Source organism: Eschrichtius robustus, chromosome X, assembly GCF_028021215.1.
Source record: "Eschrichtius robustus isolate mEscRob2 chromosome X, mEscRob2.pri, whole genome shotgun sequence".
Classification (NCBI taxonomy): Eukaryota; Metazoa; Chordata; class Mammalia; order Artiodactyla; family Eschrichtiidae; genus Eschrichtius; species Eschrichtius robustus.
Genome location: NC_090845.1, coordinates 14,093,345 through 14,117,223, shown reverse-complemented (window position 1 = coordinate 14,117,223; position 23,879 = coordinate 14,093,345). Strand labels below are relative to the sequence as shown.

At 41.7% G+C, this 23,879-nt stretch overlaps 1 protein-coding gene and 1 non-coding gene across 9 annotated transcripts in view; one reads left to right on the top strand and one right to left on the bottom strand.

Annotated features, from left to right (window-relative positions):
* Positions 1–8,971, top strand: part of CTPS2 (CTP synthase 2) — a 129,924-nt gene extending 120,953 nt beyond the window's left edge. For all 8 annotated transcript variants that reach the window (XM_068532805.1, XM_068532807.1, XM_068532809.1 and 5 more), the window contains 2 exons: positions 7,013–7,123; positions 8,004–8,971. In XM_068532805.1, coding sequence (XP_068388906.1) covers positions 7,013–7,082 — 70 coding nt within the window. In that variant the 3' untranslated portion in view covers positions 7,083–7,123; positions 8,004–8,971. The remainder of the gene's footprint in view (positions 1–7,012; positions 7,124–8,003) is intronic.
* An 11,356-nt stretch (positions 8,972–20,327) lies between these two features.
* On the bottom strand, positions 20,328–20,400 carry TRNAV-AAC (transfer RNA valine (anticodon AAC)). Its single transcript has one exon. It is a non-coding gene; the product is annotated as a tRNA-Val (tRNA).
* Positions 20,401–23,879: the final 3,479 nt, after the last annotated feature.

Here is a 23,879-nt window from a genome sequence, read left to right as displayed (position 1 = left end):
TTTGAGTCTTTCCTTCCAGTCTTTAGTCCATATCCGTATATGACTCCTTTCACGCTTGTAATCATAATAGTGAGTGTGTGTGTGTGTGTGTGTATTTTTCCTGATTCTTTTATTTTGAAAACTTTCAAGCCTACAGAAAAGATGAAAGAATAGTACAGTGAATACTTGTAAACCTTTCACCTAGATTCATGAATTGTTGCCTTTTTACCACGTTTGATTCTCTCTTTCTCCGTGTATATACTTATTTCTGAATCATTTATAAGTTGCAAACATCATAGCACTTCACTCCTAGATACTTTATCATTCATTTTCTAAAACTGAAGACATTTTCTCACGTAAATGCAGTATCATGATCACACCTAAGAAAATTAACATTAATTCAATGACGTCATTTAATATCCAGTCCATATTTAAATTTCTCCATTTATCCCCAAATGTATCTTTAGCTTTTTTTTGAAATCAAAAAAAAGGTAATCAGTGCTCAATTTGAGGTTCATTTGGTTATGTTTCCTTAGTTTCTTTTAATCTGGGTAAATCGCCCTCTCGTTCTCAGTTCTGCATAACATTGACTTTTATAAAGAGGCCAGGCCAATTGTCTTGTAGCAATGACCAGAATTTGGATTCACTGATTGTTTTCTCATGATTAGAATCAGGTTAGACATTTTGGGAAGAATAGTTCATTGGGGCTGTTGTAGACTTTATAAGGACACGTCAGGAGACATGTAAGGCACATAACCTTCCCTCTGTTGTCACACGGTGGATGATGCTGAGTTTATCACCTGGTTAAGGTAGTGACTGTGTGGACGTCTCTTTTGTAAAGAAACATTTTTTTCCATTTTAGTTTCTAAAATACCATCCCCCACTGAAATGAACTAGGGTTCCTGGAAGAAATGGTTGGTTTCAGGTCTGGGGCAGGGAAAGTACAAGATGAGCCCAGAATGTATCGCTAGACTTAAAGGAAGGAAGAGTTCAAAAACCAAGGGGGAGATTTTGTATAAGGTCAAAGAAGCCACTTGAAAGGGGCTCACTTTGGACAGTTTGAACATCAAAAACAGTAATGACAAAATGGGATTATAACACATTACATTTTTTAAAAATTCCATAATAATACTCAAAAAAAAAAAAAGACCAATTAAAAAAAATGTAGGTGCAACCCCCAATGTAATAACTGAGTCAAATAAGGGTCATCAGTGGATGCCAAAACCATTGGATGCCAAAACCATTGGATGAAAGGTTTCGGAAAACAGGATATTCGTATGTTCTCAAAGCATCACCACAGAGTCTTTATTAATTACAAAAGCCTGTCTTTTGAACTGAACACCTCGTACACATTTTTCCAAGTTGCATGATGCTCTTGCTGTTTGATGGCTGCGTGCTTCAGCATCCACTCAATGCGCCACATGTGCTGGAGCTCACGCCATCCCAGCCATGGTGCTGGGTGCAGGAGAATCAACTGCAAGTCCAGTAAGAACACACACCCTGTCCTGGGGGACTCATCGGGTAGTATAATGGTTCTCTACATTTTGAGGCTGACAAATCACCTTCCAAGAAAGTGATGAAAGCTGTGGACCCACTTCCTGGAAAACTGCACACACGTAGCAACTGGAACGGTATTCATATCCCAAAAGCCTCCCATCCATCGATATTCTTCTAGGGGTCCTCAGATACAGACCTCCAGCTAAGATAGTCTTTATAAAAAGGGGATGGTAATAGTACTCACTTCACATGGTAGTGATGAAGAGGACGTTTTATTCTAAATGGAAAGCGCTTAGCACAGTGCCTGGTCTATGGTAGGAAATTAAATGGGAATTATTATTGTGCTATTATTAATTTCACCTTAGTTCCTGTCTCCTTCATCTCTTGCCTACTCAAAGCCTCCTACCTGGTCTCCAGGCCTCCAGCTTTCCTTTTCTCAATCCATCTTCTGCTGTCAGAATGCTCTTCCTACATTATTTTGGAGCTTGAATCTCTAAATGGCTTCCCTTAACTCACAACATAAAATGCACACAAATCCATACGGAACAGCCTGAACTCCCCCAGAGGGTTTAGTGCTTTGGCTTCGGCTCTCACGTCTCCCGTGGCTCCTGTTATACATTCCTGAAGTGCTTAGTGAGAAGGGAATGCCAATCTGTAGCCTGTTAGGATGCTGGTTCCCCAAATTGTTACTGACGGTGGGCATCAGAGGTGGGTGTAGCCTCTCCGCTGATTATACAGAGAGTGTGCATTTCTCCCTCTAAGTCATCCTTATCCCACTTTGGGTGTCTCTTTCTATTTGACTAGAAGAGTAAGATACTCTTTTTCTCCTGTGTGAATCTAATGTGCATTTTCCAGCACTGTTTTAAACTTGGAATCACCTTGCTTTTTATTTTAACTTTTGGGCTACATGGTTGATGTTGCCAGGGGCCATTCTTGCAGTATAAGGTGCAAATGTTTTATTTTTGTGGGGACAGTGTGGGCAGATAGAGCGGGTGCTGTGGGTTTATTTTCTGGATCTGCCACTTACTGGGTAATTTTTTTCCAAGTCCCCAGTCCTAAACCTCAGGATCTTCATCCTTTAGGGTTGCTGTGAGGAACAGTTGAGATGGTGCTTTGTAAACTTTCAACTGATATAAAAATACTACTTTTCCTCCTTTGTTACATTTCAAGCAAAAGTGAACTGGAAAAAAAGATTCTTTTTTGCTTTCTTTTTTGACAGTTCTTTTAAACATCTTTAAAACAGCCCCCCTCCCTTATTGTTGGACTCCAGAACCATACCTGGAGACTTTTTCTTGTAAAGAACTGCTGATAAACCCCATTTGAGTATGCCTTCCCTCAGGGATTAAATGTTGCCTAAAAGGTGCTCTTTATTGATCGTGATTCACTGCCTGCAGATGATGTGGTGCCAGCCAGGGACGGAGTTAATAGTGATATAGACTACTGTGCTTTTAACGCCCTGCTAGGGCTGTGTTCTACCATTTACTATTCAATGCAAAACTCATTCAAAGCATACTAAGTTTTTATTCCATTGCTCTTATATTTTATGGCTTCCAGGGGCTCTTTGAGAAGGAAGTAAGTATAGCAATAACAATGCTTTGGGGGAAACTGTGTGCATGGCAACCTGTTTTAAAACATGCTTTCTCCATATGAAATGGATTTTGATATAAAGTATTATAGGAATGTATGCATGCTGGGAATCTTAAGTATGCTATTAAAATATTTTTAAATTCCGATCACCTCTTTCTGTTAATGGAGAAGAAATGGTTTAACGGCTGCATCAGGGTAGCAAAGAAGGTGGACTATATGAGGCATTACTCTACCCTTGCCCTGGTGCCTTGGAATATATGTTTTCTTATATTGCGAATTTATTAGGAACCAGGAGTCTTGGACAAACAAACTTGACTACGACAAGCCTTTTGTTTGTCAAAGAACCACATGTAGACCATGGCGGTCAAGTCTTGTAAGTCCAGCCAGTGTTTAAGGATAGCGATTCCCATGCGTTGCCGCTGGTGATTTTGATTTTGTCTTGTAAGAAATAGTACAGTAAAAAACTTTTAAAAAGAGTGCTTCCGTTATTTGGGGGGTACATGCATGTATGAGAGAGAGTTGCTGTGATTTTGACTGTACATAGCCAGACCTTAAAAAAACCTTTCTTAGGGCGTGATAAGGAGAACCATTGCATGGTGATTATAGTTTTTTTTTTTTTTTTTAAATCAATGCTATCCAATAGAACTTTTTGCAGTGATGGAAATGTTCTATAATCTGCACTGTCCAATATGGCAGCTGCCAACCACACATAGCTATTGAGCACTTGAAGTGTGGCTCAGTGTGTACACGTGAGGAATGGAATTTTAAATTTTATTTGGTTTTAGTTGATTTAAATTTAGATAGCTACTGCGGCTTGTGGCTACCACATCGGACAGTGCAGGTTTAAAACTTTCTGCTCCTCATATGTAACAAGGCACACACGAATAGTTCTGTATACTGCGGCATTTCAAAAAATTTAACATGTAAGACCCTAATATCTAATAACTCTCCCCACTGAGAAGTGTGTGTGTGTGTGTGTGTGTGTGTGTGTGTGTGTGTGTGTGTGTATGTACAGAGGTTATTTAAAAAGACAAGTTGTCTTAAGATAGAGCTGAGATGTCTCGAATTAAGTGAAAATATGCCCCGATAAGTATCTTATGACTTAAGTCCATTCTGTGTGAAACAAAAATGAAGCCCTAAGTCTTACATGGCACAGAGCAGCACCCACATTTTATTGGATGTGCAGGAACCACTGCTGCTCCGCATGTGGAATTGTGTTTCTAGCACTTGTGTTTTGCTGGAGCATGAATGCCATAAAATCAGCATGTTTATAGCAGCATTGCCTATTTTGAGAATTCTGGGGTTTTTTTTTTTAATTAATTAATTTATTTATTTTTGGCTGTGTTGGGTCTTCGTTTCTGTGCGAGGGCTTTCTCTGGTTGCGGCAAGCGGGGGCCACTCTTCATCGCGGTGCGCGGGCCTCTCACCATCGCGGCCTCTCTTGTTGCGGAGCAGAGGCTCCAGACGCGCAGGCTCAGTGGTTGTGGCTCACGGGCCTGGTTGCTCCACGGCATGCGGGATCTTCCCAGACCAGGGCTCGAACCCGTGTCCCCTGCATTGGCAGGCGGATTCTCAACCACTGCGCCACCAGGGAAGCCCGAGAATTCTGTTCTTGAGTGTTGTGGTTTATGTGGTTGTTCTACCTCCGCCCCTGAACACATACGAAAGAAAATTAGTAAACCCAGTCGTTTGCCTTGGAGCTTCCCTTTGTTAGACTCGACCTGTGCCATTTTGATGCGTTGGCAGAGTTTGGGGCTGACAGCCAGCAGACAGGAAATGAGAGCCATTAGGTTAGACCCACCCAAGTCCACCTGCTGAAGTGGGTAGGGAATTACTCTTGGTACAGGAAAGACTTCTGAAAATCATGCACTTGGCAGTTTTCGCCGCTTCTTTATATTTCCATGACTTTTTGAGAGATATCGTGTTGTAAACACATAACCCCCATAAACAGCAACAGCTCATATTTTCACATAGTTTCAGAGCACATTTATGCATTCTCTTTTGGCCCTCATAACATTTTGATGAGGTGGTAGGTATTGTTACTACTTTTTTCTAGACTCTCAGGAGTCAAGTGACCAGTGCGAAGGCATGTGGCTAATAACTAGTACAAGCAGGAGTGTGAGGGCGAAGATGTAGGCCCACCCCGCTCTTCCACGGGCTCAGAGGTGGGGAAGGAGGCTGGAGATACTTGAGAAAATGGAGTTCCCTTGGCCCTTTGGACCTTCTCACTTGTGGTGTCAGGGTACATGCCCTGTGGGGCCCACTGCAGCACACAGCTTAGACTGGAGCTTGTGGCCTGGGTGAGCATGACGGGGATCCTGGTCCTACCTTGAACGAGCCGTGTGCCTAGTGAGCCACTTGAACATCCTTGACCTTCATTTCTTCTCACATAGGGAGTTGAGCGCATCTTCCAAATGCCCTTTTGTTGCAGAGGACCAGGAAGGACTCAACGTTTGTGTAGTGAGAGTGCATGGATAAGGATATATCAGTTCTGGGGGGCTGTTTTTTAAAAAAATATTTTCTTTGGTTATTCCTGTGTTTTCTTTATTGGAAACCCTTTTGTAACAGTAGAAGTGGTTTTCCTGAATTAAAATCTAACTAGGAGGTATCTTCTACTTGATTGGTTTTTTTTTTTAAATTTATTTATTTATTTATTTATTTTTGACTGTGTTGGGTCTTCGTTTCTGTGCGAGGGCTTTCTCCAGTTGTGGCGAGTTGGGGCCACTCTTCATCGCGGTGCGCGGGCCTCTCACTGTCGCGGCCTCTCGTTGCGGAGCACAGCTCCAGACGCGCAAGCTCAGTAGTTGTGGCGCACGGGCTTAGTTGCTCCATGGCATGTGGGATCTTCCCGGACCAGGGCTCGAACCCGTGTCCCCTGCTTCGGCAGGCGGACTCTCAACCACTGCGCCACCAGGGAAGCCCCTACTTGATTGGTTTTAAGGATATGTTGATTTCTTTGTTCATCTAAGTAATCTTGTCTTTTCTGCCAATTCTTGATCTTTTTCTGTGTCTTCTCCATACTCTAGCCCCACCTTCCCCCTTTCCAGTATTTTGTCCAAAAGTCAGGGAAGAGAGTGAGGTTGTCTGTTATGATTTTGTTTATGTATTTATTGATATTTACTCCATATGTTTAGGGTAAATCTTTGTTTTCTAGCCTGTCAGCATAGGGTTTCTCCAATTGTTCCCTCTCGTCTCTTTAAAAAAAAGTGGATTTTCACCTCTTATGGAATTCAGACTTCTATTGCTATAAGTCAGCAAAAACTTGGCCAAGGCTAGGAATGGGTCAGGCATAAAACACTTCCTGACAATGTCATGTTCGTAGATCAGTAGAACTCTTGAGGGGTTGATCAACCTGCTGACTTACTTGGGACCAAGCAAGAGGAACCCCAAACTGAGTCCGTGGCTCAGAGTGAAAGTACAATTGCAGGCCTATCTCATGGAGAAGGTGTATTTCTTCAGGAGCCCAAGATGGCGGCATCTAAGTCAATAATCAGTCCTACTTTGAATACTACATGTAACTTGAGGTAGTTGGGGCATCACATAAAGTTTCTAATTTGAGAATAACAAAATTGTGCAAATTATTTCTCAAACCCTTGGACGTACTAGAATGTTTATTGGAATGGAAAACTTTCATGCTGTTGACCTATATTAGTGGTCTTCAGAAGGTTATAAATTTCAGTCTAAATTGAAATGCTTTTATAAATTTTCTGAATAAGGTACTTCCAATTTTAAGATACAAGCAAGTGATCAGTTCCTCTGACAAAAGAAGGAGACCGTTGGTTGTGGTTGGACTCACGTCTTCCTGGAGTGACTATGGAAGTAATGATAGAATATTCCTTAGTATCTTCTCTTACTGGGGGTTAATTGTGGAAAGTGTTTAGGATTGTAAATAGGATAATTGTCCAGAGTTTTTTTACACCTTGCTAAGTTAATTCGTCTTTTGCTCTAGTGATAGATACAGCGATGCCAGTGATGACAGCTTTTCAGAGCCAAGGATAGCTGAGTTGGAAATCAGCTGAAACTGATACGTGACTTGGAATCACCAGGACTGCCTGAGAGGGTGAGTGAGATGGAACCTTTAAGTTCTTGTTTGTTTTACAGACAAGCTGTCTTCTTGGTGTAGAAGGGAGCATCACAGGACTTGTCTCGCAGGATCCTGCTCCCCTGGGATGCTCCTGTTTGCATAGTTAGCAGGACGGACTTGACAGCTGATTGTGCTTCTGGGAATCTGGAATGCACCTGAGAAAGCAGGCAGTTAGGAATGCGCCTGAGGCCAGGAATAAATATATCCGTGCACCTATAAATGGATACGTGGAGGCTGATAGTGTAGCTGAGGGGTCAGCAAACTTGTTCTGTAAAGGGCCAGACAGTGACTGTTTCCGGCTTTGTGGGCCCTCCAGTGCGTTGGAGAGGGAGAGCAGGCTTGGACAGTATGTACATAGATGGGCAGGGCTGTGTCCCAGTAAAACCTGATTTCCAAACACAGTGTGCTGACCCCTGGTCTAGGTCACTCATGGAAAAGCAGATTTCCTTGGATTTGTAGAAAATAAAATAGTGTTTTCTTTCTTTGTAGGGAGATGCCAGAGACTGGCTTGGCTTCCAAGGGCAGCTTATATCCCTCACGGCTCCTGGATGGCTTTATTCCATTCATGCTCAGAGGCAGATGCTGCCGGGACAACCCTGCTCTTTAGCAGGGACAGCAGCTTTTGGAAAATTCGTACAGAATCAATCGCTCCAGTGTGATTCCTCTTCTTATTTCACTTAGGGGCAGAACATTCCTGTTCACCAGGGAAGGCACATCCGGGTCTATTTAGGTTTGCCTCAGACATGGAGACCTTCAGAAGCAAACCAAAATGGTGCAAAGATTAGTTGGAGATACTTGCAAGGCATATTATTCAGCTGCTGATGTGGCTAATACTTTTTTTTTTTTTTTTTTTAAGGCTCCGAAGTAACCGAAGCCAAGATGAAGGAACTATCTAAGGAAACCACCACACTCATAGAATCACTCTTTTCTCCACCAAACATGGGATGTACAGCCTCGAGGGGAATCTAATAATATGCACTTTCATGAACCAGAATCAAAGGGGTAGTTTTCTTTTTCCCCCAGAGGTGACCTTTGGTTCCTGCAAATTTCTGTAGCCAATTAAACTTCTCCCAGAAACTTCAATGGGCAGAAAGTGTGTTGGTGTCTTGTCTGGTGTATGGTGACGTCCAGGTGGTGAGGAAGGATCCAAGTAACTGAGCCTTCTCTGGGCTATATGGGAAGGCCGGCAGGGCACATGCAATAACTAATTTTGTGTCAAAAATGAGTCATTCTGTTACCTGGAATTCAGCCACAGATTTGCATGTGAACCAAGCTTATTTCAGTTTTTCACTCTGTTTGTTTGTAGTAAAAAGTAAAATGAAACAGGTCCAAGACTGGGGGTGGGTAAGTAAGGCCCTGGCCTCAGGCACAGAATTTAAGGGGGCATAAAAAAACTCAGGAATCAAGATCAGTAACATATATATGTATATTTACTTGAGGTGAAATTCACATAACATAGATTAACCATTTCAAGTGCAGTAGCATTGGGTACATTCGCAGTGCTGTGCAACCACCACCTTCATCTGGTTCCATCCCTCTTCCCAGCCGCCCACGCAACCACTTATCTCCTTTCTATTTCTATGGATTGGCCTATTCTGGATATTTCATATTAGTGGAATCATATAATACGTGGCCTCTCGTGTCTGGCTTCTTTCACTGAGCTTGATGTTTTCAAGGTTCATCCATGTTGTGGCCTATGTCAGTTCTTCCTTGTGGCTGAATAGAATTTCCTGGTATGGATTAGACTACAATTTGTTTATTCATTCATCCGTTGATGGACATTTGAGTTGTTTCTACCTTTTGGCTTTTTTGGATAGCGCTGCTGTGAACATTCATGTGTAAATAAATTTTGTTTGTTTGTTTGTTTGTTTTTGTTTTTTGTTTTTGCCGCGCCGTGAGGCTTGTGGGATCTTAGTTCCCCGACCAGGGACCCAACCCGGGCCCTCCGTAGTGAGAGCACAGAATCCTTAACTGCTGGACTGCCAGGGAATTCCTGTAAATAACTGTTTGAGTATCTGTTTTTAACTCTTTTGGTAAACGGTTATACCTAGGAGTGGAATTGCTGGGTCACGTGGTAATTCTGTTTGACTTTTGGCGGAAGCATCAGTAATATTTTAATGTAAGATTTTAAAAAACCAAAATTCATAAAAAAAAATTTACAAAGAGCAAAATACCAAATTTTAAAACATGGACAGGATCCAGGCCTGCCCCTCCCTCACCTGCTCTAGTCCTGGGCCGGTTGTACAACATTCTCATCCAGTATGCTTCCTGATTTCCCTGTTGAATGTACTTGAGGTGACTTAGTTGGTGCTTACATTTGAGCCTTCTGAAACTGATTTAAATATTTTAACTGCTCGGTTAATTTTTTTGTGGTTGTCTTTGGCCTTTAACTGTTTTCTCTTAATGCTGTAAAGCATTTTGTGAACTGCTACAGAAAATTCATCTACCAAACACATGCAGAAATGAAATGAATGATTCTGGTAAACAAAAATATTAAAGAGCTTTAGGGCTCCACTTGTGAAAATTACAGCTTGATGATCACAAGAGGCTCCAAATGAAAAGCCCACAAGATAGGTTAAAAGCTGGTATAGGCCTCCTAGAGAGAGGTATGTAAGCACAGAGGGGATGCTTGAACAGCACAAAGAGGTAGTCTGGCTTAAATGGGAGTTTTCAATTGTAGTAATTATGACTTCTAAAGTTACTTGTAACAGAGTGCTTACCTTCGGGCTAATGATTAAGAAGCAGCAAAGCAGCCTCTTTGTTGTTGCTACATGAGATTTTCTCTTTTGGAGACACCCGTTGAACTTGGAATTCAGCGAAGCGCAGAATGGTAATAGCATGGCTGCTTACGGTAGTGGGGCACATAGAAAGGTATTATAAATCAGTCATTCGACAAATGTATCTTGAGCCCCCAGGATGAGCGACACATGGTGTCAGGTGCTGGGGGAAGTGAAGGGGAGCAGAATTTGCCCCCCAAATCTGTCTCTTTGGCATAAGGATTATTTTAGGCTGATTATTTTAAAGAAACAGCAGACACAGGAAAAGCTCTGAAAACTGAATAGAAGTTGCCCTTTTTAAGAGACATTTACATTTATAAGGGAAACCTTTGTTTGTAAAGGTGAGTCCTTCTTTGTACCAGGGAGAGACTGAGGACTCTATATCTCTGGAACTCTTCTCAGTGGAGAAGGCAGGGACTTAAATCTGTATAACAACCTCACCCTTGATTACTGTGTTTTACCTGGTCACCTTCCATAACTGGCTCCCCGACAAATACATCTTCTGTCTTTAGCTGGAGATGGTATTGAAGGTGGTGGCTTGGGCTATTTTGAAGAGTTACTCAGTTTTCCTGGGTCTCTCCCATGTATACAGCAGGTACACATGTTATTAAACTGAAACCAAGCAGGACCCTGCAGGGCCCTCCCGGGTACAAAAGCCTTTCCATGTCCTCTGTTTCTTGTTTGTAGAAAAAGGCTTTAGTCTCCTAAGCTTTCCCTGAGTTCCAAAGAGCAGACTCAAGCAGTTACTAATTGGGGAAGTGAGAAGATGCAGAAACAAAGGAGAAGCAGTCGAGAAACAATAGTTCAGTGATAATACATAGCCCTAGTTCCTCCTCAAGGGATATACGTGACAGTCTGATGCATATCTTTGAGTTGTTCTGCAGGAACTACAACCCGCACGCTGGTGATGGATGGTGGCTACATGCCGAGCACAGGCAGTAGACCCCAGACTGGTTGGAACCAGGTTGACGATGTTGACTCCCAAAACATTACCGTCACCTCCCCACGCACCAATAGAGAACTGTGCGCGGACCGATCACACACCCTTCTGCCCCTTTTGCCTTTAAAAACCTTACCCCCAGGCCAGCCAGTAAAATGGATCTGAGATCAGCCTACATTTCCCATCTTCTTGGCTGGCGCCCTCTCAATCAATAAACCTTGCTCTACTAAGAACTCCCAACATTTCGGTTTGTTTGGCTTCAGGACACACAGGCACACAATCTTGGGTTCAACAACAAAACTTGTTTGTTTTTCTCCTGGTAATCTGTCTTTTATTACAGAAAGGTCTCAGCCAAGAACCTAGAAGGGTAGAGGGAAAATGATTTTTCTTCCCCTACAGAAGCAACCTACCTTCTTGCACCTGACCTTCCCTTGGGGGAAGGCAGGCTTTAAACAAATCTGTAGGAAAATAAGCATTTAATTATAATTGTGAGATGTTCAGGGAGCTATGAGTGTTAAATATTTGAATATGGGTTTATTAATGAGCCAGATATAATGATGAACTGCCATTTATTTTGCACGTCACTGCTTCTTCTATTATCAGTAATAATCAGTAGGTGAGCCATTTTGAAAAACAGCTCATTCTATTGTGACTCACACTGCCCTTGAACAAAACCACTGTATTTCCATCTTTCTTTGGGTTTTGCTATACATCAAGGTTTTTCACTGGTCTGGTGGACATCCTACCCTATTTCTACATAGGCTTTCCACGTGGGACATACTAGGCGCTGATGGAAATATAAATTGAACTTGTTGAGCTGCTTTTTGCTATGCAACTTTTGGTCTTTAAGGTTTATGTCCATGAATATCTCTAAAAGATAGTGGCAAATTCTATGGGGCCCAGTTTCCATCCCTGAAGCTTCTTTGGTATTACCTGCTTCCTCTGAGAAGAATATCAGTGTAAAGCTGGGGAATCCAGTTGGCACTGTTTGATTATATAGTTCAGTTTTAGCCTTAATGTTAACTTTTAAACTTCCCATCTTGAAAAAGAAATTGTTTTGAAAATAGAATATTGCCTTAATTTTTTTTTTTCCTGTGGGAGACTATGCTTTCAGTTAATATGCTGGGAGTATTCTGTAGAGTAAGATAAAAGCCTAGAATCTGGGGATTGGGGCCAGTGTCCCAGTGCTAAACTTTTCCACACTGAATCACCCTCTCAAGGGGATGCTCTGAATTAAACCTCACCATGTGCCACAGGCTGGGATGATGAGACTACTTGTTTGTTTGTTTGTTTGTTTTAACATCTTTATTGGCGTATAATTGCTGCACAATGTTGTGTTAGCTTATGCTGCACAACAGAGTGAATCAGCTATGTATACACACACATCCCCATAGGGATGTGTGTGTATAGAACCAGCTTTTAGTTTTATTGATCTCTGCTATCGTTTCTCAAAGAACCAGCTTTTAGTTTTATTGATCTCTGCTATCGTTTCTTTCATTTCTTTTTCATTTATTTCTGATCTGATCTTTATGATTCTTCCCTTCTGCTAACTTTTGGGTTTTTTGGTTCTTCTTTCTCTAATTACTTTAGGTGTATGGTTAGGTTGTTTATTTGAGATTCTTCTTGTTTCTTGAGGTAGGATTGTTTTGCTGTAAACTTCCCTCTTAGGACCGCTTTTGCTGCATACCATAGTTTTGGGTCATCGTGTTTTCGTTGTCATTTGTTTCTAGGTATTTTTTGATTTCCTCTTTGATTCCTTCAGTGATCTCTTGGTTATTTAGTAGTGTATTGTTTAGCCTCCATGTGTTTTTATCTTTTACAGTTTTTTTCCTGTAATTGATATCTAGTCTCATAGTGTTGTGGTCGGAAAAGATACTTGATACAATTTCAATTTTCTTAAATTTACCAAGGCTTGATTTGTGACCCAAGATATGATCTATCCTGGAGAATGTTCCATGAGCACTTGAGAAGAAAGTATATTCTGTTGTTTTTGGATGGAACGTCCTATAAATATCAATTAAGTCCATCTTGTTTAATGTATCATTTAAAGCTTGTGTTGCCATATTTATTTTCATTTTGGATGATCTGTCCATTGGTGAAAGTGGCGTGTTAAAGTTCCCTACTATGATTGTGTTACTGTCGATTTCCCCTTTTATGGCTGTTAGTATTTGCCTTATGTATTGAGGTGCTCCTATGTTGGGTGCATAAATATTTACAATTGTTATATCTTCTTCTTGGATTGATCCCTTGATCATTATGTAGTGTCCTTCTTTGTCTCTTGTAATAGTCTTTATTTTAAAGGCTATTTTGTCTGATATGAGAATTGCTACTCCAGCTTTCTTTTGACTTCCGTTTGCATGGAGTATCTTTTTCCAGCCCCTCACTTTCAGTCTGTATGTGTCCCTAGGTCTGAAGTGGGTCTCTTGAAGACGGCATATATACGGGTCTTGTTTTTGAACCCATTCAGCAAGCCTGTGTCTTTTGGTTGGAGCATTTAATCCATTCACATTTAAGGTAGTTATCAATATGTATGTCCCTATTACCATTTTCTTAATTGTTTTGGGTTTGTTATTGTAGGTCTTTTCTTTCTCTTGTGTCCCCTGACTAGAGAAGTTCCTTTAGCATTTGTTGTAAAGATGGTTTGGTGGTGCTGAATTCTCTTAGCTTTTGCTTATCTGTAAAGGTTTTAATTTCTCCGTCGAATCTGAATGAGATCCTTGCTGTGTAGAGTAATCTTGGTTGTAGGTTTTTCCCTTTCATCACCTCAAATATGTCCTGCCACACCCTTCTAGCTTGCAGAGTTTCTGCTGAAAGATCAGCTGTTAACCTTATGGGGATTCCCTTGTATGTTATTTGTTGCTTTTCCCTTGTTGCTTTTAATATTTTTCTTTGTATTTAATTTTTGATAATTTGATTAATATGTGTCTTGGCGTGTTTTTCCTTGGATTATCCTGTATGGGACTCTCTTGCTTCCTGGACTTGATTGACTATTTCCTTTCCCATGTTAGGGAAGTTTTCAACTATAATCTCTTCACATATTTTCTCAGACCCTTTCTTTTTCTCTTCTTTTTCTGGGACTGCTATGATTCGAATGTTGGTGCATTTAATGTTGTCCCAGAGGTCTCCGAGACTGTCCTGAATTCTTTTCATTCTTTTTCCTTTATTCTGCTCTACAGCAGTTATTTCCCCTATTTTATCTTCCAGGTCACTTATCCGTTCTTCTGCCTCAGTTATTCTGCTACTGATTCCTTCCAGAGAATTTTAAATTTCATTTATTGTGTTGTTCATCATTGTTTGTTTGCTTTTTAGTTCTTCTAGGTCCTTGTTAAACATTTCTTGTATTTTCTCCATTCTATTTCCAAGATTTTGGATCATCTTTACTATCATTACTCTGAATTCTTTTTCAGGTTGACTGCCTATTTCCTCTTCATTTGTTTCGTCTGGTGGGTTTTTATCTTGCTCCTTCATCTGCTGCATACTTCTCTGTCTTCTCATTTTGTTTAACTTACTGTGTTTGGGGTCTCCTTTTTGCAGGTGGCAGGTTCGTAGTTCCCATTATTTTTGGTGTCTACCTCCAGTGAGTGAGGTTGGTTCAGTGGGTTGTGTAGGCTCCCTGATGGAGGGGACTGGTGCCTGTGTTCTGGTGGGTGGGGCTGGATCTTGTCCTTCTGGTGGGCAGGGCCACGTCCGGTGGTGTGTTTTGGCGTGTCTGTGAACTTAGTATGACTTTAGGCAGCCTCTCTGCTAATGGGTGGGGTTGTGTTACTATCTTGCTAGTTGTTTGGCATGGGGCGTCCAGCACTGGAGCTTGCTGGCCGTTGGGTGAAGCTGGGTCTTAGTGTTGAGATGGAGATCTCCAGCAGAGCTCTTGCCGATTGATATTATGTGGGGCCAGGAGGTCTCTGTTGGTTCAGTGTCCTGGACTCGGCTCTCCCACCTCGGAGGCTCAGGCCCAACGCCCGGCTGGAGCACCAAGACCCTGCCAGCCACATGGCTCGGAAGAAAAGGAAGAAAAACAAAAAAGAAAAAACAAAGAAAATGAACAGACAGAACCCTAGGACAAATGGCAAAAGCAAACCTAAACAGACAAAATCCCACAAAGAAACATACACATACACACTCACAAAAAGAGAAAAAAGGAAAAAAAAAATTAAAAAAATTTAAAAAATTAAGAAAGAAAGCAAACAAGCCAATAACCAAATCCACCAATGATAACAAGCACTAAAAACTAAACTAAGATAAACATAAAACCAGAAACAAATCAGACGCAGAAAGCAAACCCCATGTCTACAGTTGCTCCCAAAGTCCACCACCTCAATTTTGGGAACATTCATTGTCTATTCAGGTATTCCACAGGTGCAGGGTTTATCAAGTTGATTGTGGGGATTTAATCTGCTGATCCTGAGGCTGCATGGAGAAATTTCCCTTTCTCTTCTTTGTTCGCACAGCTCCTGGGATTCAGCTTTGGTTTTGGCCCTGCCTCTGCACGTAGGCTGTCCTCAGGCATCTGTTCCCTGCCCAGACAGGAGGGGGTTAAAGCAGCAGCTGATTAGGGCTCTCTTGCTCACTCAGGCCAGGGACAGGTAGGTGTACGGTAGTCATAATTGGAATCCGGGGTGAGCCTGCGGTGGCAGAGGCCGGTGTGAGATTGCAACAGCCTGAGGCACGCTGTGTTTACTCCTGGTGAAGTTGTCCCTGGTCACGGGACCCTGGCAGTGGCGTGCTGCACAGGCTCCGAGGGTGTGTGGTAGTGTGACCTGTGCTTGCACGCAGGATTATTGGTGGCAGCGGGAGCAGCGTTAGCGGTTCATGCCCATCTCTGGGGTCTGAGCTGATAGCCGCGGCTCGCATCTGTTTCTGGAACTCGCTTAGGCGGTGTCCTGCCTTCTGTGGGCACACGGAGCAGGAATCCCCTCTCCTCATGCACCCCGAAACAATGGTCTCTTGCCTCTTCTGCAGATACAGACATTTTCCCTGACTCCCTCCTGGCTAGCTGTGGTGCACTAGCCCCCTTCAGGCTGTCTTCACGCAGCCAATCCCAGTCCTCTCCCTGGGGTCTGACCTCTGAAGCCCGAGCCTCAGTTTGCAGACCCCGCCTGCCCCAGCGGGTGAGCAGACAAGCCTCTCGGGCTGGTGAGTGCTGGTCGGCAGCAATCCTCTGTGCGGGAATCTCTCTGCTTTGCCCTCTGCACCCCTGTTGCTGTGCTCTCCTCCGTGGCTCCGAAGCTTCCTCCCGCCACCCCCCCATCCCCACCCGTGAAGGGGTTCCCTAGTGTGTGGAAACTTTTCCTTCTTCACAGCTCCCTCCCCGAGGTGCAGGTCCCGTCCCTATTCTTTTGTCTCTGTTTTTTCTTTTTTCTTTTGCCTTACCCAGGTATGTGGGGCCTTTCTTGCCTTTTGGGAGGTCTGAGGTCTTCTGCCAGTGTTCAGTAGGTGTTCTGTAGGAGTTGTTCCACATGTAGATGTATTTGTGGGGAGGAAGGTCACCTCTACGTCTTGCTCCTCCTCCGTCTTGAAGGTCCGAGACTACTTGTTATAATGGTCACTTCTGTAGAGAATTTAATGGTAAGCAGTCAATATTTAGTTAATTTAGATTATCTACATTTCTGGAGTAGCAATTTCTGAATTTATTTGCACAAGTGTATATTATTTTAGTGTCCAACTTGAGACGTATGAAGACTCAGAAGTAATTTTCAACCCAGAATGTGACTTCTTTGTTGCCACCATTGATTCTTACCCAGAAGATTTCTGATAGGATGAGAGTTATTCATGGCTTTTGAAACACCTTTGCTTTTCCAAGTGAGTATCACAACTTTATGGTTTTATATCATAAACTAGATGTTTTTCTTCTGTTCCCCATTATCTTTATCTTTTTGTTCCAACATTCCTAGCATAATTCTTAACTTGAGTTGAAGGGAGATTTGTTTTAACATGTTTAAGAATGAAAAAGTAAAGAATATGATTACACATTCTTTATTGTTCAAAGGAGGCACTCTCTAAAGCAGGGTGGTTGTAGGGGGAGTGGCAAACTGGCCACAGGCTAAATTCTGCCTATTTTTTATTATTTATTTATTTATTTTATTTATTTATTTTTGGCTGTGTTGGGTCTTCGTTGCAGCACGTGGGCTTCTCATTGTGGTGGCTTCTCTTGTTGCAGAGCGCGGGCTCTGGTTGCGCAGGCGTCAGTAGTTGTGGCAGGTGGGTCAGTAGTTGTGGCTTGCGGGCTCTAGAGGGCTGGCTCAGTAGTTGTGGCTTGCGGGCTCTAGAGCGCAGGCTCAGTAGTTGTGGTGCACGGGCTTAGCTGCTCCGCGGCATGTGGGATCTTCCCGGACCAGGGCTCAAACCCATGTCCCCTGCATTGGCAGGCAGATTCTTAACCACTGCGCCACGAGGAAAGTCCTGCCTATTTTTTAAATTAAAGTTTTATTGACCCACAGCCACACATGTTCCTTTACATATTGTCTGTGGTTGTTTTCATGCTACTACAGCAGAGTTGAGTGGTTGCCACAGAGATCCACAAAGCCTACAATATTTACTATCTGGCACTTTACGGAAAAAGTTTGTTGACTGCTGATCTAAAAGGTACAATGCAAGAAAAAACATTTGCAAGTCTCCAATGGAACCTAAGTTTAAAAAAATCTTTTTTCTATATAGTGAAGATATTCTCTTAAAAAGATTTTAAAAGAATTCTTGACATGAGGTTACAAATTGAAAGGTTACAGAAAAGTCTCTCTTCAACCTCTGTCCTCAGCCACCTTGTTCCCTTCCCTGGAGACCATATTATCAAATGGTCTGGGTTCTTGCAGAGACATACCATGCAAAGATTATTGTTTTACTATAATGTTGAAACAGCATTCTTATTTCAGTTGTGGTTATATTTCTCTATTTAGTAAGAAAAAAAAGATGGGGCTTCCCTGGTGGCACAGTGGTTGAGAGTCCACCTGCCAGTGCAGGGGACACGGGTTTGAGCCCAGGTCTGGGAGGATCCCACATGCCGTGGAGCAACTAGGCCCATGCACCACAACTGCTGAACCTGCGCTCTGGAGCCTGTGAGCCACAGCTACTGAAGCCCGCATGCCGCAACTACTGAGGCCTGTGTGCCTGGAGCCCATGCTCCACAACGGGAGAGGCCACAGCGGTGAGAGGCCCGTGCACCATGGCGAGGAGTGGCCTCCGCTCGCCACAACTAGAGAAAGCCCACGCACAGCAACGAAGACCCAACACAGCCAAAAATAAATAAATTTTTTAAAAAAAGAGTAATTATGAGAAAAAATGTACAAGGGAAAGGTCAATTCTTAGTTCAGCTTGTCACAGATATCGTGTACATGCTGTGGGCCCATCCTGAATTGATGCAGCAGAGAATATGGAAAAACCTGTAAGATGTGGTCTAGCTGAGGAGTGGCCTACTACAGTGCTTGAACCAAATCCTGATGCATGAGTAGGAGTTGAGTAAATGCATCTTTGTATTATAAATACTGCCAAGACTGAAAACTTCCCTAACCTGGGAAAGGAAACAGATATCCAGGTTCAGGAAGCACAGAGGGTTCCAAACAAGATGAACCCAAGAGGTCCACACCAAGACACTTGGTAACTAAAATGGCAAAAATTAAAGATGGAGAATCTTAAAAGCAGCAAGTAAAAAGCAACTAGTTATGTACAAGGGAACTCCCATAAGACTGTCAGCTGACTTTTCAGCAGAAACTCTGCAGGCCAGAAGGGAGTGGCATGATATATTCAAAGTGATGAAAGAAAAAAACCTACAATCAGGAATACCTGTCAAGGCTATCATTCAGATTTGAAGGAGAGATACAGACAAGCAAAAGCTAAAAGACTTCAGCACCACTAAAGCAGCTTCACAAGAAATGTTAAAGGGACTTCTCTAAGCAGAAAAGACCACACTAGAAATATGAAACTTATGAAAGGAAAAATCTCATTGGTATAGGCAAACCTTCAGTAAAGGTAGTTAATCAACCACTTATAAATCTAGTAGGAAGGTTAAAAGACAAAAGTAGTAAAATCATCTATATCCACAATAAGTAGTTAAGGGATACACAAAACAAAAAGATATAAAATATGATGTCAAAAACATTAGAGGTGCATGGGGGGAGTAAAAATTTAGAGTTGTTAGAATGTGTTTGAACTTAAGAAATTGTCAACTGAAAATAACTGTGTGTGTGTGTGTGTGTGTGTGTGTGTTGTTATATATGAATGTTATGGTAACCAGAAATCAAAAACCTATAATACACACACAAAAACAGAAAGGAATCCAAACATGAAACTAAAGGTAGCCATCAAATTACAAAGAAAGAGCACAAAAGAAGGAAGGAACAAAGAAGAACTACAGAAACAACCAGAAAATAATGAACAAAATGGCAATAAGTACATACCTATCAATAATTACTTTAAATGTAAATGGACTAAGTGCTCCAATCAAAAGACATAGGCTGGCTGAAAGGATACAAAAACAAGATCCATATATCCTGCCTACAGGGGACCCACTTCAGATCTAAAGACACACACAGACTGAAAGTGAGGGGTTGCAAAAAAGTATTCCATGGAAATGAAAAGAAAGCTGGAGTAGCAATACTTCTATCAGACAAAATAGACTTTAAAAGAAAGACATTTTATAATGATAAATGGATAAATCCAGCAAGAAGATATAACAATGGTAAATATATATGAACCCAACATAGGAGCACGTAAATACATAAAGCAAATATTAGCCAGTGCTGTCCAAAAAATGTGAGCCACGTTTGAAAATTTCTAGTAGCCATATTAAAAAGTGAAAAGGAACAGGTGAAATTAATTTTAATAATATATTTTAGTACAATATATAAGTAAAATATAATTTCAACATATAGTCAATATAAAATTGTTAATGAGATATTTTATTTTTTTGTTATATGAAGTCTTTGAAGTTTGGTGTGGATTTTACATTTACAAGCACATCTTAATTCAGACTAGCCACATTTCAAGTGCTCAATAGCCACATGTAGGAGTTGCTTTGGTACTGGACAGCACAGCTCTAGATGCTGTATAAAGGGGACGTGCACATCCACCACTTGCTCATGGTGGAATCCCTGGGTATAATTCAGAGAGCACAAGTATACATATTAAAATCATAAAGCATCTCCTATTTAGTTATGCATATTTTTGTGTTTGGGGTGAAACCAGTATAGTATAGCCACGTGTGAGGCTTGCTATTGGGTTTGGCAGTTGGTCATCTGGCTGGTTTCTTCTGGTGGCTCCCCAGGTACCCGAGTCCTACCCCTGCCTCCGTTTTTTGAGAAAGTGCTTGCTTCTCTCTTCCTTAGAAGTCTCCAGATGCTGAATAGTATTCTTAAAGAGAGGAAAAATGCAGGTTAGTTCTTGTTGTTTTTTTTTAAATATTTATTTATTTTGGCTGCGCTGGATCTTAGTTGCGGCATGTGAGACTCTTTTAGTTGCGGCAGGCGGAATCTAGTTCCCCGACCAGGGATCGAACCTGGGCCCCCTGCATTGTTAGGACGGAGTCTTACCCACTGGACCACCAGGGAAGTCCCAGGTTAGTTGGTTTTGCTTTTCTAGCGTTTTCCACTCTCTACCCAGAACCATAGTAGGGGAAATTTACTTGGCAGGTTCTTCTTAATAACACTTGCAAGTAATGAGTATTTTCTGCATTCAAAGGAAAATAAACATTTACAGCAAAATCTACTGATTGCCAGTGTTGTACTTCTACATTTTGCCCTTGATTTGGGTATAGTTTAGAAAATAGCCAGACCCCCTGTCAAAGCTTCGGGTGGAAGCTACTGTTGATCAGCAGATTTGGCCCTTCTAAACATTAGGACTGAAGAAAATGGAATTCTTAAGAAAGAAAGTTTGAGACACATGGATAATTCAATTCATCAAACATTTTTTTGAGTCAGCTTTGCCAGTAGGGTGCTAGACAGTAGACTTCAAGCCCTATGTTCAGATAATTCAGTCTGATGTTAGGGCAGATAGGAAGACATTTACACGTGAGTAACATCTGAGTCTTTCAAGAGTTCTTTAATGGAGGGATAGAATCATGTCATGGCATATTACTTGGGAGGTGATGACATGTATGTGAGGCTTTCTGTTTTACTGAGAGAAGCTGTACACACGTGTGAACATGCACAAGGATGATTTCCTCCAACCTAGGGTAGAGTTGGGTAGATTTATGGGATTGTGACATGTTTTGTGAAGGGGTTTTATAATAACGATAATGGGGCTTTCAGCTGTTGAATGATGAACATTTGGAAATGCAGTCATACTCTGCAGTTGGAAATTTATTAAATTTGTAAATTGCACTAGAATCCCTTTCCATGGCTCTCATGATTCCTGTCTGTTTCTAGCTTGATAATAAATAATTGCATCTTAGTACAATTCTTTTCTAATCTAAAACAGAATGAAAAGAAGCTAGGAAGCCTGTCGAGGGAAGGGAGCCCCTAATGCTAATGACCCAATCAAAGTTTTAAAATGGCAGTTTATAAAGGAAAACTATGATTGTGGACTAGAAAATCTTTCAAGTGGCTGCATAAATGATGTCTTTCTTAATTTAGAAGTGAGAGTTATGTTTATTGGGCGTTTGTTTCAAATTTAGCATATACTCTGGGTCTGTTGATCTCGACAGCATGTTTCAGTGTAGACTGGCCACATTTCCAGTGCTCAGCAGTGGTCCTCTGTGGTATGCCAGACTCTTTGGCTGGCCACACAGAAACAAGAAGCTTGGTGTCCAGAATAATCCTTAGTAAAAATGTATGTATAATGTTACTTCCACCTTTATGAGTCAGAGGAAATTTAGGTCAAGACTAACCTGAACTTCCAGTTTGTATCATGCAAAGCTGGGATTCACCAAAGAGCCAAAGCCCCTTCATGGAGAAGTACTACTTTTCTATGTAAGAGAAATGCGGCTGAATTCTCACACAGAATACCGCTGGTCTAGACAAGGGTAAAGGGCCTGGCCAAGGTGGCAGCCCTGGCAAACTACCTCTCAATCAGGGTGTGGTAGCATTTTCCTACATCCATTTTCTCTGTGTTTAATTGGGAGCCATACAATATGGATTGGCTAGTTTGGGAATGGCAGTTACTTGCTCTTGATATGTTTCTGGTCTTATAGAAAAGCCGAGTTTAATCTCAGTTCTGGTCCCAGGCAGAAAGCATTCAGAAAGAGCATCAAAGGAAAAGTAACATGTTACCTAGAATACCAAATGGAAATACAGTACAAGTCAGGGAAACTCTTGAGGTCTGTTTATTTTGTTTTGTCTTATTTTCTTTGACTCCTTGATTGCAACTTCACTCTTACGCCACTCATAGAAAGTCAGCAAGGCGGCTACGATAGTACTTCAGGGGTTAAATCACTTAGAATTTAAACCCCAGAAATAAAGTTTATTGTGAAGGCAAAACTCCCTTTGGTGGGATTCCACAGCTGTGAGAAAATGTGGAGTGCCTACAAATTGGCAACCAAATCAAGATAATTTATTTATTGTCCACACCTGAGGTTTTCTTTAGCTCTAAGTCATTTGATGTGCAAAGAAAATAGCAAAGTAGGTAAATATGGTGGCATATACTCATCATGTAACTGAAAATGTCTTTTTTTTTTTTTTTGTAAGATACCTCTTTCTTCCCCTAAGAGACATACCTAATAGTGACCTTATTATGCAAGGGAGCAAATCTGGCTGTTGAAAACTTGTAAAGCACCTTTGCCATACCTTATTTAATCTTTGGAAATCCTATTTTATGATAGTAATCAAAGTGGTAAAATTATAAATCGCTTATGTGTAATAGAGCTCCATGAAAAGTAGGAAAAGTATAAATTGTTAATATGTAAAATAGCTGTATGAAATCACTTTAAAAGAAGCAATTCTTTGAGAAAACATTGGGAATACTAACAATGGTTATCTTTGGGTGATGGGAAATATAGGTGAATTTTTTCCTTGTTCTAATTTCTTTTATTTTTATTTATTTATTTATTTATTTATTTTAAAGTACAATGAGCTAGAAAGGTTGCACATTCAGGTGGCTTTGCACGTCTGTATTTTTTTTTTAATTAATTAATTAATTAATTTTTATGGCTGTGTTGGGTCTTCGTTTCCGTGCAAGGGCTCTCTCTAGTTGTGGCAAGCGGGGGCCACTCTTCATCGCGGTGCGTGGGCCTCTCACTATCGCGGCCTCTCTTGTTGCGGAGCACAGGCTCCTGACGCGCAGGCTCAGCAGTTGTGGCTCACGGTCCTAGTTGCTCCGCGGCATGTGGGATCTTCCCAGACCAGGGCTCGAACCCGTGTCCCCTGCATCGGCAGGCAGATTCTCAACCACTGCGCCACCAGGGAAGCCCCATTTCTTTTATTTTTAAAGAGTCATCTGGAACGAGTCAGTGAAGCATTTGACTTTTGTTTATTTAATTAAAAAAGATCTCTGACAGAGAGCTTAGTTCATCATGAATCTCCATTCATGGCTTGCTATCCTCCGTGGTCAGTCCAAGGCCCCTGATTTTTTTTTTTTTTTTTGGTATCCCCTCTCCCCACCATGTTCTTGAAAAGGTACAAATCCCTGAAACATTGACAGTGTTGTTTTATGCACGTGTTTATGTCTCATTTCTATAAATGGCATTGTGCTACAATTCTTATTCTATTTTTTTACTGCTATCTTTCAGCACCATGATTTTAAAGTCTATCCCCACTGCCATTTGTAGGTTTAGTTCGTTGCTTTGGGTTGCTGCGTAGTATTCCTCAGTCTGCATTCATTACGTTTCCTTATGTATTTCTTGAGTTGCATCCACTTTCCTGCTACCACAAACAGTGCTGCAAAGGTTATCTTTGAACTTGTGCCCTAGTGGAGCTATCTGCGAGTTTCTCTGGAGTACACAGATCCAGGAGCAGAATTGCTGGGCCATAGGAAACGGGCACACTTAGCTGAACCACAGCCAGCCAGGTTGCTTTTCTGGAAAGTGGCTGCAGCAGCCTGTCCGCATTTCCATCAGCACGTCAGGCATGGGCCAGGTCCCCCACCCCCACCTGCT